Here is a 17,594-nt window from a genome sequence, read left to right as displayed (position 1 = left end):
CGACTGCGCTGAGGTCCAGCTGGATTTTCTGATACAGAGGAATCCCCAACCTGGGAATTGGAAGAGACCCGCGCAGAGGGGGACAGCAGTAAAGGAAGCCCTGAGCAGTTCAAACAAGAATGCCTTTATTTAAAAAAAAAATCCAAATAAGTTAGCAAAAATAATAATTAAAAAAAAAACAAACACAAATGGCAACTCCACACAGCGTTCAGTAGAAAAGACAGCATGGACAGCCTCTGCGGGGCTCAGCGCCCACAGGACACCAGCCAGAGAGAGACATTGGTCGAAGAGCATCTTGGAAAGAATCAGCAAGCGAACCCAGCACACACATTGGCCCCCAAAAACTGATCGCCCCTGGATGGGGAGCGAAGCAGAGCCCGACACCAGGCAGCCACCCTTGTGGGAACCAGGGCTGCCGCCAGCATGGGGCCGCGGCGCTGCCGACATCCCACCTCTCCCCCCCTTTTTTTTTCAGCTGGCCAAGCGGGAGCATTTCGTGAGGAGTGGGAAAGGAGGCGAGTGATTCCAACGGTGCAGTCCACGACGCCGGAGGGGTAAATATGATTTTCAGCGGCTGGACCCTTCTGGCATCTTATTCCCACCCCGTTACCAGCTCAAAGAGCCATGGGGGTTTGCACTGGCTCAGTTTTGAACCCGCTCCTCCTGGAACGTCACGGCCACGTCCTCCACGGCGATGCTCTCCACGATGGAGGAGAGTGAGTGGAGGTTGCGGTCCTCCGCCGCTTCGTCAGCCAGGAGGTGATCTGCAGAGAGCAAGGGGATGATGACTCTGCTGGGGATGAGGTCCATGTGCTGGGGACGGCTCCTGGCTCTGCACAGGGAGACCCTGTGATCCCCTGCATGGCCAGAGTGACCTGGGGACCTGCTTTCAGCTCCCACCCTGGCAGGAGATGAGACCTTCCCCTGGAAAGGACAACGGGGAGTGAAACTTTTGGACACATTTTAGGGTTTATTCCCCATTGGAAAATGAGATTTAAGTTTCTGCCTTCTGGGGAAAAAAACAGGTGGACTTAGCGGGGGGGGGGGTGATAAATGCAGTAATGGAAAAAAAATCAGCAGCTGCAGAGAGGCATGGGGAGGGAAAGGGAGCCTGGGGCACCAATGTTCAGCGATGCTCAGCACCAGAGCAGGCCAAGCCAAGGGATGGCGATGGACGAACCCTTGATGGGGCCCAAGCCGCCAGGACCCCAGGCTGCTGCAGTCCGGTTTCTCAGCTCCTAAGAGCAGGCGTCTTGGTGAAATCAGGTGAAATCTGGGAGAAGCCTGAACTTGCAGAGCATTGAGCCAAGGAGGTGCTGGAGGATTTATGAGCCTGGGGGGAGCTCATCTCTGCAGCAGCAGTGGGGAGAGAAGGACAAGGCTCCTTTTGTCCTCTGCTCCGAGCACCTCCTGCTTGGAGGGGGGGGGGGGGCCTTGGCTCAGCGATACTCTGCTCCAAGTGCTGCAGTGTCCCCCACTGCTGTCCCCCCACGCTACAGCCCAGCGAGGCTGCAGGACACCAGGACGAGGCAGGGAGGACCTTACCCGCAGGGTTGGTGCCAAACTCCAGCTGGCTGCTCCACTCAGGGCTGCAGGACGAGCTGCCGGACCCGCACTCGCTGGCTGCCTGCAAGGAGCCGAGATGCCGACCATGGGTCTCACCTCCTCCAGCCCAGCCAAACCCCACCAGCGACCCCAAAAACACCCCGGGGTGCCCAATCACTGCAGCACAATGCCCCCACGGAGACGGGCATGTCCCTCCCCACCTGCAAAGCAGCTGGAAGAGCTGACAGCATTCGGGATCCCCAGGACCCATCAGGGCCAGATGCTTCGTTAACCATAAAGGCTGAAAAAACTCCTTTGGGGGCTCTGGAGAAATGGGGCCATGCGCTCACTGCAGGTAAAAAAAGTGTCTCTTTACCCAGTGACTGTGAGAAAGGGCTAGAGACAGACGAACGTCGTTGGGCAAAACAGCTTTTTGCTGAAAATCACCTGATCAGGCTCATAAAAAATGACACAGGGGTTGGACACCCTCAGGCCATCCCAAGGGGATTCCTGGGGAAGACCTTTTGGCAGTTTGATTTGTGGATTTGGGGCTGAATGACTATTTCAGAGAAAAGAGCTGACAGCCTGAAAAATGAGAGCATTACTCAGCAAAGCTCTGAATTAACTTTTTGTGTATGTCTGTCTTTATCTGGAAGTGGATGCCAGCTCAGGTTAAACCCAAAATGTGATTTACAGGAGCAACCCCAAGGACCCAACTATTTGTAGCAGCCTAGAACTGGTGCTTTGGGTCTACAAGTTCACAGAAGCACAGGCTAATTAATTAACTTGGATTTATTTCCCACTAAAGTAGGAAATTCTTACAGGTATGATTTTTTTTCCCCAAAAATATTGGATTTTGCACCCAATATGTGAATCCCTGGCTACGCCTGGGAGAACGGATGGCTCGGAGCAGCAGTGACACGGGAACAGCTCCGCGGAGTTTTGGGCACATTTGCAGGGGCAGCCAACAAATCCACCCAAATCAAACCCAAGTGGATACATTAGATTTACACTGGGAAATCCCAAGAATATATAGGATGGAGCCTAAAAGATTTTTCAGTCCTTTATTCAGCTCTAAATGTTGGGCTACCCGGGTACCTGCTGTTTTGGTCCTTAAATCCCTTAGTCTTAAAGGAGATGAATCTCTGTGAATCCCTCTTTTCTGCGCCTCTTATGAAGTTCTTTATCTATATCTATATCTATCTAGGTCTCTATATCTATTTCTATCTATATAGCTATATCCATATCTATACCATCTATAGCCACTTCTACATCTACATCTATCTATAGCATCTATATCTGTATCATCTCTACCTCTACCTATATTGATAGCTATAGCTATCTATACATTTCCATATACAAAGCCTCAGAGCAGCGGGGAAGTGCATGCCCAGACAGCCCCCAAGAAATCAGAGGGCAGATAAAAATATCTCTCAAAAACTTGGTTAAACAACCAAAGCCTTGTGGTGTGATGGGGCCTGGCTTGCAGTATCTCTTTTTAGGGCTGTGGCAAGACACAACTGCTGTGAACATCTTCACCTGGCTCTCAAATCGGCACCTTCAGTCTGAGAAACCAGAGGTGGCCCCACGCCAACCCGCTCGTCCCCTGCCCTGTCCCCTGCCCAGGTGTGCTGTGCCACACCAATCATCAGAAAAAGTCACCATGTCCCAGCGTGTTGTTGCACCGGCAATCACATGGCAGCGGGGGAGAGGGGAGGGAGGCTGCAGGTTTGGCGCCCAGGAGCACTGATACCTGCGGGGTGTCACGGGAGGCAGCGGGTGGTGAACCCCCGATGGTGTTTGGTCAGAGGCTTTGTGGTTTGTGCCATGCCGAGACTTTACAGGGAGAAAAAAGGAGCGTGTGCGTGTATCTGTGAGCAGGGGGATTTAACTTTATTTTGTATTTTATTTATTTTAATTTATTTAATTTAATGTAATGTAATGTAATTTTGTTATTTAATTTTATTCTGTTTTATCTTGTCTTATCTTATTTTGTCTTATTTTATTTTATTTATTTTAGTTTTATGTTATTTATTTCTTTTTTGCCTTTATTATCCCTCCCAAGCCCAGGCACACATGCCACACTCAATGCAGTGTCCAGCACCAGACCACGCAGCCCCCACTACGTGCATACACAGGGGAAGGCTGCTGTCAGCCCCTTTGCCCAGGGATCTGAGCACACAGCTGGGGCTGGATCATTGCTGCCCTGGATCATTTCTGCTGGACGCATTCACCAGCCCACAATAGCAGCAGCTGCCTTGCCCCCAGGGCTGGGGGTCCCACTCCCCCCAGCAGGACCCAGTGCCCCAGAGCTGCTCGCAATGCCTCTGCTTGGGATCGCCCCCAGACAGAGCGTCACCCCCACGCTGGTCCCCAGCCCGGGTTTGGGGACCCCGGGGGATGCACAGAGACACTTACCCCAGGCTGGGGAGCGACGGGGCGGAAGCGCAGGTCCCTCTGCTCCCGCTCCTGCTGGTTGAGGGTGCTGAGCAAGCTCTGCAGGCGCTCGATGTACTGGATGGCGCTGCGCAGGATTTCCACCTTGGGCAGCCGCTGGTTGGGGTTGAGCAGGGTGCTGCGTTTCAACGCCTCGAAGGCTTCGTTCACCTTCTTCAACCTGCGTTTCTCCCGCAGGGTGGCTGCTCGACGCCGGTCAATGGAGACCGTCTTCCGCTTGCAAACCTTGCAGGCCCAGGGCAGGCATTGCCCGGGACAATGCTCAGGCAGGGCTGAGTCCTTCTCCTCCAAAGCCACCCTGCCCTCAGGACACAGGGCCACCTCGGGCCGCTCCGGGAACGCTGCTGGCTCGTAGCCCTGCAAGCGGGAGCCCAGGAAATTTTCCCCATCGTAAAACCTCTGGTCCGGGAAAAAATAAGGGTTGGTCTCAAAGAGTTCCATGGGTGCACGGGTGGCTTGGGGATGTGTGCACGGCTCGGGGATGGCTGCTCCCTCTCCCCACGCCAACTGTTTGGTGCCATTTAAACCCTGGCGCTGGCATTAAATCACGGAGATAAATATAGAAAACCTAAAGGAAACCTGAGCCCGCCCTAAGCTGCTGCCTCACATCAAAACTTGTCCATCTGATTTCATGTGCTCTCCCCGCAGGGATTACACTGCCTGGACTGCGGCCGCACTGGGGGGGGTCTGGGGGAGCTGGCACGGCTCGGAGGGCAGCTCGGCCGCCCCACGAACAAGGGCTTTGTTTGAGCCCAAGGGTGTCACCAGGGACGGCGGGTGGATGCCAGCTCCCCCCCGGCATTCCTGCATCATCTGGTCCCTTCAGTTATGGCTGGGATGGGGGGAGTTTACAGTGGCCTCGTGGCCAGCCTGCCCGGCCAGGGCACCCTCATCCCTTCATGGCTGCCCCCCTCAATCCCACGGCACCCCGGATCCATGCCTTCCCTGCGGTTGGACCCGACAGCGGCACACCATCCTCCACCGCTTGGCCTTTCCCACCTCCCTGCCCTGCTCTGCCCCACACTGCTCCTGCTCACCCCCCATATTTCCCATGGCCCCATCCTGCCCGTGCGTGTTGCAGTGTAAAGGCCTGATCCTGCTTCTGCTGAAGCTGTGTAGAAGTGGAAGAATCCAGCCCCGGGAGGGACGTCCTGAGGCAGGAAGCACGCCGGGGTCCAGCCCTTTCCCCGTGGGCACCCTTTGCCATGCAGCACCCACCCTGGTGCCAGTCCCTGTGCTCTGCTGCCCATCCCTCCTGCCTGTCCCACAGGAACAGAGTAGGCAGGCAGGCAGGCAGGAGCAGGCAGGACAGCACCAGGCCCAGCCTTTCCCCCACCATGGGCTTCCTGAAGGTCCCTGGCCAAGTCCCTTATCCCAGAGCAGCATTTCTGGCATAAAAATCCATGTTCATGGCTTCTCCCATGCACCAAACCCAAAGGACGCCTTCTCCCACCTGTCTCCATGTCCTGGCAGAGGAGCCCACCTGGGCTGCATCCCCTCCCACCCTGGCACTGGCTTATCCAAGCTGGTCTCTGGCACTGGCCTCTGTACACGTGGATAACCAAAGCCCAAACGCCATCCTGCCACACCCTTCTCCCAGCAAAGACACATTGCTCCCACCTTCCCAATGGGGAAACTGAGGCACAACCATGGACACTGCATGAGCAGCAGCATGGGTGGGATTTTAACCCACCTTCCCTACTGACTCCAACCATTTGACCGCGTCTCTCCAGCTTTGTCTTTAATTCAGAAGGGATTTTTTTTTCCATCGGGAACGTCAGAAACCATCTCCCATCTCCTCCTATTCCTGCTCCGGGCCAGATTCCAGCCAAGGGATCGGTCAGTGGAAAGAATGTCAGCAAAGAGCAGGGCCAACCCTGCCGGGATTTTCCTTCCCCAAATCCCCCTCCCCAGAGAGGCCATGCCGTGATGCATTCCCTGCACTTACTGCAGGCACCCTTGCTCACTTTGGGTTGATTTCTAGCCTTTTCAGAACCTGCCACAATGATCTTCTCTCTTTGCAGTGATTTCTTTGGGGCCAGGAGCTTTATAATGCATCCTCTCCTTGATTTCAGCAATCCTGGGGTCTCAGCCCTGGGGATTTGCTCTCCCCATGGTTTTAGCATCTATAAAAAAATCTGCAGCCTCAAGGTTTGCCCTTGGCACAGCCCCTGTTCTCCCCAGGGTCACTCAAACTCCCAAAATACTCAAGAAGGAAGGAATCAGAGTGCCAGCTTGGCCCCTGCATTAAGGCAAAGCACGGAAACAGTCAGGAAGAGTCAGGATTCACCCCTGAGAATGTGCAGAGGAGCCAGTGGCAGATGTGAAACCATTAGAAGGGGATAACCCGAGCCCAAGGGCTTCACATCAACTTCACATCACCATGTCAAGCAGTTTGACTTGCTCATGGGGACCTTTCTCAGTGGCACTTGCTGGTGGACATGACCCTGGCGAGCCCGGCAAGCCGCAGCCTGGACGAGAGATGCCTGCAGGACTGCCCTGGCTGTACCATGTAAATGTTTTGGTTTTTTTTTTTTTTTAATTGCAAGAGTGTGTTTGGAAGGTGAGGAACCCAGCAGTGACATAACCAGCTCTGCGGGCCACGTGGCAGATCCGTACAAGAGCGCGGCCAAGCATTTAGCACTTCATAAAAGAGGGGCAGCATCGGCAGAGCAGGCGCTGGCCACCGCAGTGGCCTTCCCCTGGCCAGGAGAGGAGTAAGAAGGGATGTGGGTCGAGCCAGCCCCCATGGGCCACCAACGCCATCATGTCACTGCGACCAAGCAGGCAATGGAGGCAGGAGGCAGCCCGTGGAGATGGGGACAAAAGGGCAGCCAGTGCCAGCGTGGGATGGGGGCTTGGGAAGAGGGACCCTGAACTGGGGTGGCGGCCCCAGCTCCTTTTGGGGGGTTTTAACCAGGTTGTCCACACTGCCACCAATACGGCGAACCGGGATAACGCTGTGCTCCCCCCGGCCATGGCTTTGGTCCTCCATCAGACCTCTATGCCAAGGATTACCCTAATCCCAGGCGCGGTGCAGGGACACAACGGGGTCTGGGGTTCATGAGTCCAGCCGGCTCATCCCAGTGGATTTTGAATCAGGGATAACGATAACTGCCACACAAGTAGCTATCACTGAGGGACCCCGGTGTCTGGATTACTGGGGGGTTCCTGTTGTAGCCCGCACCACCCTGAGCTCCCCACAAAGACAATAGCCAGGGGACGGACAAGCAGGGCAGCTTTTCCCAGGTCCCATGGGTGCCCATGGCGGCTGCAGGCTGCACCCCGGGTAATTTGGAGCTGGCGGGGGATTAGGGCTCTGCTGCCGGCTGTCAGGTTAACCTGTGATGGATGGTGGCGGCTGGGAGGCACACAAAGGCGATGCTGTGTGAGCCCCAGGCAGAACGTGCTGCAATCCGTCATGGGGTGACCTTCCCCCGGCTGGTGGAGGCCTCGTGGGGACGGCTTACCCCGTCACAGCCGGCGGGGACGGGCAGCCACGAGGCCCGAGCTAAAAATACCCGACCATTGAGAAAATCTCAGCAAGGAAGGTTTGTCCTTGCTCCTCTGGGGCAGCTTCCCAAGCTGGTGGCCAGGTCCACGGCACAGGGTCATGGAGAGACACCCGAGGGCGGCTCTGTCTGTTTTACTTTTCCACTGTGGCCAATGCTCTTGATTTGCTGAGTTTTGGAGAAGCGCATAAGCATGTTGCAGCCTGGTGCATGTCCCTGCCTGGTGCATGGAGCTGCACACACACAGTGCATGTCCCTGCTCGGTGCACGGACCTGCAGGGTCCCTGCACTGGAGCAACAATGGCAGAGATGGTGCCTGCTGGCTCCTTCCATTGGCATTGGCAGAAAAAGCAGCAGGATTTAGGGACTGGTGAAGTGAGCTGGGTGGTCAAGGCAGCATCTACACCCGGAAGGTGTGGGCACCATCCCGCTGATGGGGAGAAAAGCTGGGGCTGGCCAGGACCCAGCAAAGAGATCATCCCACTGGGATTTCAGCACAGGAAAGGGGTCCCGCTAAAATGCTATTTCCAACGGGACCCACCTTCCTGTCCTCCCAGGCACCCCACTGTCCCATGTCCCCTCTCGCTTTCCAGGCTTGCCGACATCCCTTCCTGCCATGGTGACAAGTCGTAACATATTTGGGAGCAGCTGCAGGCGGCGGGGAGATGCTTGGCCCTCTCCCCGCTCCCGGCTGAGGAATGCGGAGCAGACCTCTCCTCCGACACCCGGGATTTCCGACATGCCTGCTCACCAGAGATTTGGGACAGCGACAGCTGCTCGGCTGAGATGGGGCCGTGGCAGAGCGTGTTTCTTCAACCCCATCCGCACCAGACAGTAGCTTTGCACAGCCACCTCTCAGCCTGCTGGGGATTCAGGATTGGTTTTAGGTCTAGCCTGTGGGGAGTGATGGGGGACGGTGTCCTGCTGTCTGTCCCCAGCTGGGATGGGAGCAGTGGTAGCAGGACGGGCCAACAGCTTCCTCACCTCTATGTGCCAGCTCGCCCACTTTGGGTTCACTGGTGGGTTGGGAGGATGGTGGGATGGGGCTGCTTATGGCCCTGCAGCACCATATCCCCACAGGGCTCAGCGTCCTTAGCCCCCACTTCAACTCTGTACCCCCAAGCACCAGCCCCCATGCCTCAGTTTCCCCATCAGGAAATCAGGGATAACGATGGAGGTATAAAGTCTTGCTGGATAACAGTTTTATTCTGGTTATTAACTGTCTTTACAGGTTTGACCTGGGATCGGGGGGAGGGGGGAGGGCAGGGTATCAGCAGAAAGGTGCTGGTGGTTGAGCAGTCCCCATTCCACTGGATCCCAGTCTGGGGACAATACTGGGTGCTCCAACATACCAATCCACTGGATCCTGGTCTGGGGATATTAGTGGGTGCCCTGACCCACCAGTCTGCTAAGATCCAGTCCAGGGACCATACTGGGTGCCTTGAAACCCCTGCTTGCCTCCACTTATCAGGTGATGCTCTGCCCCACTGTCAGCACTAAACCTCCTGCATTTCTACCCCACCATGGCCTCCCTTGCTCCATGACCCCATGGCCTGGACATGGCCCTTCCCCTTCCCAGCCCCCAGCCCCAAATTGCAGCTGGAGGAGGGACTCATCTGGCAGGTCACCCATTAGCGAACCCCACCATGGGCTCTCCCATCCGGAGTCCCCCCATGCCAGGGGCATTCCAGGCATGTGAGATGCTGCTCCTCCATCCCCTGCATGGTGGCACCGGCCAGGCTGTCCCCACATCTGTCACAGAGGGACCGGGGCAAGGGGGGGACTCGGGTTGTCAACAAGGGGCTGTTTTCCCTGGGGTGGGAGAGTCAGGCTGGGGCGAGCTGGAGGACAGGTGGGTGTTTGGAGGAAGACCCATAAATGCGAGGGATTCAGCAGCGACATGTGGTGGCTATTCGACCCCCCGAGAGGGACAGCTGTCTGGGCCAGGGGGATGGCGCAAGGCCCAGGGATGGGACCTGGGGACAGCAGAGTTCCTCTGCAGGGGACAGCCCTGAGCTGGGATGCCTGGAGCCACGCAGGGACCATGGAGGGGGCTGAGAAAGAGCTGGGTGGCTGCAAGCCAGGTCTCCTGGGTGGGTGACCATCATCTTGTCCCATGGCATGTTCCCACTGGGGCTCATCCAGCCCCCATGGCCCGGCCGGGGGCTGATGCTGAAGGATCAGGGTCCAGTGAACAGGGAGAAAAAGCAGTTGGTGATGCTGATGTGGGGCTTTCAGGACATAAACCGGTGACTCCTGCATTTTTCTGCCCCCACCCCACAGGACAGCAAATGTTGGCACAAGGAGGGATGACCCCATGTAGCACACTCCGAGGTAAATCAGAGAGCTGGGGGAGGGAGGGTTGTGGGGATTTCGTGGCTTCAGGGTGGGATGCCCAAGGGAAGAAATGATGGCAGACCCTCCCCGTGACATGCCAGAGGTGATGCCACACAAGCTGGTCCCCAGGGAGGGGCACCCAGCCCTTCCGGAGGGGCCTCACCCTGCAAATTCCCATAGTGGGGAGAGGCTGCCGGCTCAGCCTGTCCCGTGAGCACCCAGGCTCGGTAACCCCCCCCACCCCAGGCTGGTTTTTCCCCTTACCGGGGTGTTCAGCCCCATCGGGTGGCTGTGCCTCAGCAACACCCCAGCTCCCACTCGCATGCTCAGCTGTCGGCCGCTCCAGCACATGCTGTCAGGACCAGTCAAGCTGCTGGAGGGTAATCTCGACCCTGCAGCGGTGAGAGCCATGGCCAGGCAGGCAGTGCTGCACCCCACGGGGCTCCCCGCGCCACCCACTGTGGGGGTGTCCTGCACGCAACGAACTGGTGGAGCTGGACCGCAGCCAGGGGAGATGAGAGCTGGGAGGATGAGGAAGGGCTGGGAGGGGTGAGGAAGGCTGGTGGGGTTTGGTGTAGGGAGCAGAAATGGGGTAGATGTTTTTGGGGTGCTCCCCACACCCCATCACAAGGGGTTGAGCTGCTTCCAGCCTGTCCCAACCACCGAGCAAACGCAACACCTGGCTGCCTGCGAGGAAAAATGCCTCGAAATGCAAATTCTCAGAGCCCTGAGGTTGTGACCGAGGATAAACCCCCGCTTCCTTAGCCGGGCCACCCAAGGGTCCCATGGGAGCGGGGGGGGCGGAGGTCACCCTCTCCTTGCCAGGAGGGATGGAGAAACCCTCAGCCGCCGCGGCCGTGCGGGCGGCCGACGGGAGAGGGCACCAGCAGCCCGGTGATCTGCACACCGCGTCCGGATTTAGGGCTGCACACCCCAAATCAAAGCCGAAAGCATCTCAGACCCCTTTGAACCCCTTTTTTGGGGGGGAGAGTAGGAAGAAAACCCCACCACCTCCCTGTGCAGGATCCACGGTGCCGACCCAGCCCTTTGCCCGGGGGCTGAGAGGGGGGATCAGGACCTGGAAACCCTCGGGGTGACCCCTTCGTAACCGGCACTGATTCCCCATCAGGGATGAGCCCAGCTATTCCTTTCCCACCCCCTGGGGAGAAAATCTCGAGGTTTGTTTTTTCCCGCGGCGTAATGACCCCAGCAGGTGCTTTTCCTGCCCGAGGGCTGAAAATAGCTCCCAGGGTTTGGCTTCCTCCAGTTCCTGCACCCACCCCCCCACCCCCCCCCATCCCCTCGTTCATCTTTTTGGCCAAAACATCCCAATCCGGGGAGGGGAGGCTCCGGGGAAGTGGGGGGACTTCCCGGAAACCCTTTCCTTTGCGTTTTTGTGCTCAGCTGGAGGTGAAATTTTTGGCCTCAACCATGCTTGCCCTCAAGTCTTTCTTGGGGTGCAGCTCAGCTTTCACCCCATCGGGAGGGACAGGAATGTGCTTTGAGGGTTCCCCTCCTTTTATTTTTCCTGCAGGAGCTGTGTCCTCTGTCCCTTTTGCCCAGTGCCTGTGTCACATCTGGTCCCTTTGGCCCCATGGATTTAACTGCTTTTGGGGAGTGAAATGGCTGGGGGGGGAGCTGAACCTCATGGCCACCAGTATTCATGTTGGTCTCTGCCTTATCAAGAGCATGTATTTAGGCAGTTGAAACTGGGAGACCCAGTTGCCCCTGGGGCTGGGCAAGGTCCCTTGTCCTCAGGAGGGGACCCTGGGGTGCACCTGGGGCCGTATCTGGATTTTTCCTTCCCAGTGCCTCTTTGGTGGCTATGCTGGGTCTTGGGTCCCCTTTCAACCCAGGGTATATGCGGAGGCACAGCAACTCAGCTCCTGGCCCCCTGTGATATTTTGGGAAGGCCAAGAAGGTGTGGGATGGGGTTTCACCGTCTTTCATCCCTGCAGGAAAACACAAGGGATGGGGACATGGTGGGGAGCTTCCTTCCCCTGCTCCATCCCCATGTCTCCACCCTGGATGGAGGAGATGGACATGGATGGCAAACACTGCTTCGGCCAGGGCTTTTCATGGGAAAGGGCTGCTTCCAGGGTAGAGGAGAGGAATTTTGGTGTTACATACACAGCTGCCTTCACAACGCCTGTCTGAGGTCTCTGCCCTTCAGCCCGGTGCTCTCCTGGCCCATACCTCCTCTCAGCCTTTCCCAGCAAGGTGATGTCTGCATCCTCCCTTGCCCCTTCTCTGCTCCCCCAGAGCTAGGAAAGTATCTTGGGACTCTCAGCACCCCAAAAGCTGCAGCCACCCAGCTGACACCCCTTGGCCTCTGCAGCACTGAACCACCACTGATGGGTCCCCACTTCTCCATCACCCCCAAGCCCCGGAGCCATGAAGCACCCCACTGCAGCAGCAGGTCCATGGGGCATCGCTGCACCAAGTCACCTCCTCCCAGGGCACACATTCATCTGGGGGCTTCCCACTGTGAGGCTGGGTGAGCCCCAAGCTGGGTCCTGCACCCCAAATCCTCCCCACTCATGGGAGCAAGGGGAGGAAAGGCAGGAGAAGCAGTCTCCATGTCCATCAAAGCTGATACACTCCAAGATCGTGGCAGGGGACTTCTGGTTGTGCGTCCCCGAGGAAGGCAGCCAGCTGTGGGAACGTCTTGGTCGACCGTCTCAGGGTTGCTCTGTGCAATGCAAAATGTCACATGTCCTGCTGCAGCGTCACCGTCCCAGAGAAGCCACCCCCCCAGGGATCAGGGCTGGGAGGCTGTTTTCACCGGTGCTCAGACGGTTTGGGTAATGTTTGTGCTGCTCTGGGACCATGGGAGAAAGGATCCCAGCTGGAAGAGGAGAAGGGGAACAGGGAAGGAGGCGGATCCCCTCTGCTGATAAGGAATTTTCCATGTCTTCAATAGGAATCTGTAGGTTTAGGCACATGGGAAGGGTTTAAACAGCTTTTCCTATGACATAGAGGACCTGCCCAGTGTATTTCTGTCCTGACAATTTCTGGAAAGAAACCATTTCAGTTTAGATTGGTTGGAAGGAAATAATTTGGGCAGCAGCAGAGCCCAGGGCTCAGAGGCTGCAGGAGTCAGATGGAAGAAGAGCTTTTGTGTTGGAGGGTGGCAATGTGGTTACGGTCTGTACGTGTCTGAGTGGGGAAAAAAACTCTGTTACCAAAATTGAGAGCTGCCCAGCCAGCTGAGAAAGATGCAGTAAGTGACAGCTGGAAGCTAAAAGCAGAGAATTTTAAAATAGAAATATGGGACATGTTTCTAAAGCGAGAAATACAAACTTCTGGAGCAGCAGCCGTGGGGACATGGCTTTCCTTTACACCCCACGTGAGGGGGCACATCTCCATCCTCACCCCGGAGGCACCAAACCAGCCAAGCCCAGTCCTCCTCGGCCGCTTCCTCTGTTGCTGTCACTTCTTCACCCCCTGCTTTTTCCTTCACCCCAAATCCTCATCTTCCACCGCCCCTATGGAGCATGGGGGGGTAGGAGCAGGTGTCCCCCAGCCACCACAGCCCCAGGTCTGGGGCTGGCCCTGGTGTCTTCCAGGCACAGCACCCGCTTGGCTTTTCATCCTCTCCCCAATATTTCCCCCAAAATCAATCAGAAAATGATTATACCATCTTGGAGATCTATCAAGGGAAGAAGTTCCCCTCATTCATCTCTTGTAGCAAACCAGGACTTGCAGAAGCCACGTTTTTCCTTTTACATTCCCTCCCCTTTTTTTTTTCTTTCCTGGGAAGTCGCTGTTTCACAGGAGTCTTTGCCCCAGAAAGATCTGTCATCACTGCTGCATGCTTCAGAGCACTTACACCACCAGCCTCCCTCCTCCCTCTCCATAGGCACGGCTCAGTGCCCGCAGGGCTGGAGGTAGCAAGCACCGTCCTGTCTTTCCACGGGCTGCTTCAAATAAAAAGAGAGGCTAAACAAGTACTGGGTTTGTTTAAGGGGTGGCTGTGGAGTGGGGGCAAAGGGTTTTAACAGTCCTCTAAACTGATTTGCAGCGGTAGAAAGGTTTAACCCCCTACTGCGCTGCAGAGCCTGCTGGAAGCGGTGGGCAGGAATAGCTCTTGGCCAGTAGCCTGTCTTGATAACACTCCCAGGGCTCCCTCGGGATTAAAATAAACCCAGTGCGTGGTGAGGAAGATGCAGTGGTGAAGAGGCAAAGGGCCTGGATTGGGGCACAGGGGCGGACGCCAGCAGCCCGCTGCAGTCCCAGGCGTGCTGCAGAGCCAGAGATTGGGGCAGACCTCTGCTCTACCCCGCTGCTGTGCCAAGGACAGCACTGGCGGAGAGCTCGCTGGGTCTTGAACATGTTTTCTCTTCCATCAAGTGATGTCTCAGCAGTTCCTCCCTGCCAGGGAAGCGCAAAAGCCCGTTAGCATCCTGCTGTGCCAAGGCACCCAGCTTGGCTGCAACCCAGCTGCCTGTGGGCAACATCTGGCTGGCATCTGGCAGGGCACCAGGTGGGGCTTGACCCCTTTGGCCACTGAGTGGGAGCCCACAGCTTCATAAACATGGCATTTTCCCAGGGCAGAGGGGAGCCGGGGCACGTCCTCACACTGGCACCCGCTTGCAGAGTGACTACAGACATCATCTGTGACTCAGTTTCCCCCTCAGTGCGTGGGCAGCGCTGCCAACCTGCTTTAAAACCTGCTCTGGGCGGCAGGGCTGAGATACGCTTGGTGGAAAGGGTCAGTCCATGGGGAAGCAGCCATTCCTTAGTCCACCATCCGGGATTTGCTGGTTTAAATTATCTCCCAGGAATTTTTTCTATGCTGTGTCATTACTGCTGAGGATCTGCTGCAAAGCCCAGATGGAGATGCATCACCCTGCAAAAGCACGGTGCTCCTTGCTCCCCAAATGACTTCCCAAGGGCCATGTATCCTGTTAAATGGGAGAGAAACAGAGCACAAATCATGGAGCAGCCCTGTATCCCAAGGGAAGTCCTGCCAAGGCTGCGTGTCACCCGGTGCACACAGACTGGTGGCCCCAGGGCTGGTGCTATGGGGCAGCATCTCAGCACAGCAGAGGCAGCCTTAGAAAAGCTCCGGGTTTCCCCTTTGTTTGCTCCTTCTTTTTTTGCCTTGTGCCATCTTGTCCAGACCCACCGGACTGTAGCATTCAGGGAGTCGCTCGTCCTAATTAATAACTCGCAGAGATTTCAGCCCTCCAAGCACACAGCCCTGTGCTGCTGGCACCAGCCGCACTCCTAATTAACTTTCCTAATTAAGAGGCCCCTTTCCGTGACCAGAAGGGCTGTGCGATGGTCCCCGTGATGGAGGAGGTGGAGAAACCTTCAGCATCTCCTGCACTGAGCAGGTGGGATGGCAGCATGGGGCTGCTTTTCACGTAGGTAAACTGAGGCAGGAGGGGGAAAGCTCAAACCCCCAAGAAAGGCTGAAGAAAAATGGGTGGAAATGAGCTACCCACATCCTGACTTGCCTCCTTGGAAAAGCATTTCTTGGCTGCTGCCGAGCCCTGGGGCTGTTCAGTGGGGGTTTGGTCTCGTCAGCTGGGCAGGCTGGCTCAGCCGGCCCTGACACGCCAAACCCTCTGGTGCATCACGCTGGCACGGAGCTGGCCACAAACCATGCCCTCCTGCCATGGACAAGGTTTGGTCCTCTGGTGCAGGAATATTGAAGTCACACCGTGTACCCTCTTTGCCCTCCTTCATCCCATCTCTCCCACTGTGCCGGGGATGGCAGCAGGTATTTGCCTGTAGCAGCATCATCCGACACTTTGGGATCATCATGACCCATCACAGCTCTCAGGCCATTTTCCCCTTCCAAAGCCTAGCAAGGGCCTGGAAGAACTGAATAATCTTCGCAGTACTTGATGTTCACCAGAAAATTACCTTTCATGGGTTTTTAAGGAATTCCCAACACTCGCCTGGCACAAGCCCTAGCCTAGTGTCCAGGAGGACAAGCAGATAATGCCATATCCATCAGGAACAGGCTCTGCACAACCACTTGCAATGACCAGCAGCAACATTTGCTCATTCAATCTTTGCAGCCTTTGCCAAAGCCCTGAGACAGTTTGCTTGGGCTAGTGGGAGAGCTCATACCCCTCTTTGGCAGACTCCTAGCCGAGCAGCTCATTTTTGCTATAACATGGGGTTTTTTAGGGGTGCTGCTAAAATTAAGTATGCTGGGGCATGAGTCCAGGGAGGGGAAACAAACTGCAAATCCACTAAGGAAAAGGAGTGGTTTTTAATCTCTGTGTTTGGGAGATTTGCATACAATTAGGCCGGGACCTGCCCGCGTTTGCTTCCGCATTGCACTCCTGTGATGAACCTGCCGGTTTTCCTGCTCTGCTCCCAGCCAGAGGCTGATTGCAAGGACACTCACCCTGGGAAGCTGGTGGGCTCGGGGGCTCAGGGCTCTCTGGCGATGCTCTTTCCACTTCCAGTACCCTGTCCTGCATGCCCCCATCACACGCGTTGCCTGTGGCTTTAGGGTTTCAGCCCTATAGCTGGGTAACAGCTTCCTCCCTGCAGTGTAGGATGTGTGAGGAGGTGCACTGTGAGATGCTCCAGTGAACGCCTCCTGTAAATAGCATGGTGTTTACTTGAGCCTGCCATCCTTGGTTTATTTTTCTCTCAGCAGAGCAGATCATTCAAATCCAAATAAGCTCTCCTTGCCCTGCTGCTGGCAAAGCCCAATGGTCGGAGGTGGCACATTGCCACAGTGCCCAGATGGCCCTTGGCTGCTCAAACCCCCCAGCCCTATGCTCGCCACTTGGCCAAGGAGGTGAGGGGGAAGCCCACAGGCCACCAGCTGATGAAGAAGTCCAGCACTGGGTTTGTGATGGTCCCACAGCTCTTCCCATCCCTGTCTTGGGGTGTGCAGGCTCTGATGGAGGAGAGGGTTGAGGGTCAGCCCCAAAGGGCAGATCTAGGTGTTGGGACATCTCTCACAGAGGCAAAGCAGAGCAGGAAGGGACAACTCCAGCCCCAAGTCTCACCAGAGGAGGGAGAAAGGATAGGGAGAGGTGCAGATGGGGTTTGGGAGAGTCCCCTTGCCCCAAATCTGAGGTCATAGCCAGTCCTCGTCCCAGCAGCACTCGGATAAACCAGCCCCGCTCCTGGGGAGCAACTTACACGGGATAAGCCTTGCAGGTGCCGAGTCCACCCTTGCGCGGGGGGTGTCGCTGGAGGGCTTGGCTGGTTCAGCTCCATCAGTCAGATAGAGCCCCATTGCCTCTGTGCTACCCAGCACAGGGGGGGAAATTTTGAGGGTGGCTGTTTTTCCCCAAACTTCTCCTAGGACCTTAAATAGTGCCCGGTCCAGCCTTACCACTAGTTTGGGGCCACTATTGCTTCACACGCCTTATCTGGAAAGACCCTCCACCTGCCCCAGCAGCTCTGTTTTCCACTGACACAGCCCCCCGTGTGAGGGATGCTGCCAGCCCTGTGCCTTCCCCCCTCCCTAGCATGGGGTGCAGGCCCACTGCAGCACCCAGAGGTGCCATTCAGAGGATGAAGGGTGCTTTGGGGCTCGCTCCCAATGCACCCCAGCAGTGATTTTGGGCGACGCATTGTCAGCCAGACCCCGGGTGAACACCCCAGCTCTTTGGGCCGGTTTGGTTCTGACTTGGGGTGCCGTGAACCCGGAGCAGCGACTGCTCCGTGCCCGGGTGATGCGCTGGGTCCTCCCTCACCCCGAGCTCGGGCTCTGCCTGGGGGCTCCCCTCCCCGGATCCTCTGTCTCACACCCGACCT

The 17,594-nt window shown here is 56.6% G+C and overlaps 1 protein-coding gene across 3 annotated transcripts; it reads right to left on the bottom strand.

Moving 5' to 3' along the window:
* Positions 1–108: 108 nt before the first annotated feature.
* MYOG (myogenin) lies at positions 109–4,582 on the bottom strand. 3 transcript variants are annotated; one of them, XM_069771953.1, is made up of 3 exons: positions 3,964–4,580; positions 1,546–1,627; positions 109–924 (listed from the first exon to the last, which is right to left on the bottom strand). In XM_069771953.1, exons 1-3 carry the CDS (start codon positions 4,441–4,443, stop codon positions 890–892), a joined length of 597 nt encoding a protein of 198 aa, XP_069628054.1. In that variant the 5' UTR covers positions 4,444–4,580; the 3' UTR covers positions 109–889. The 3 variants fall into 3 exon arrangements, with proteins under 3 accessions (XP_069628054.1, XP_069628053.1, XP_069628055.1); XM_069771952.1 differs by having other exon boundaries at positions 109–764; positions 3,964–4,575; XM_069771954.1 differs by lacking the exon at positions 1,546–1,627 and having other exon boundaries at positions 109–764; positions 3,964–4,582.
* Between the last annotated feature and the right edge of the window lie 13,012 nt (positions 4,583–17,594).

This window comes from Haliaeetus albicilla, chromosome 26, assembly GCF_947461875.1.
Source record: "Haliaeetus albicilla chromosome 26, bHalAlb1.1, whole genome shotgun sequence".
Lineage (NCBI taxonomy): Eukaryota > Metazoa > Chordata > Aves > Accipitriformes > Accipitridae > Haliaeetus > Haliaeetus albicilla.
This window is presented reverse-complemented; position numbering and strand designations above follow the sequence as displayed.

Excerpts from the sequence above, each read along its gene's own strand:
- MYOG (XM_069771952.1), bottom strand. The coding sequence starts at position 4,443 with ATGGAACTCTTTGAGACCAACCCTTATTTTTTCCCGGACCAGAGGTTT. Across the intron at positions 1,628-3,963 it reads CCGTCGCTCCCCAGCCTGGG|GCAGCCAGCGAGTGCGGGTC; the intron begins GTAAGTGTCTCT and ends GGCTCCTTGCAG. Across the intron at positions 765-1,545 it reads GTTTGGCACCAACCCTGCGG|ATCACCTCCTGGCTGACGAA; the intron begins GTAAGGTCCTCC and ends TGCTCTCTGCAG.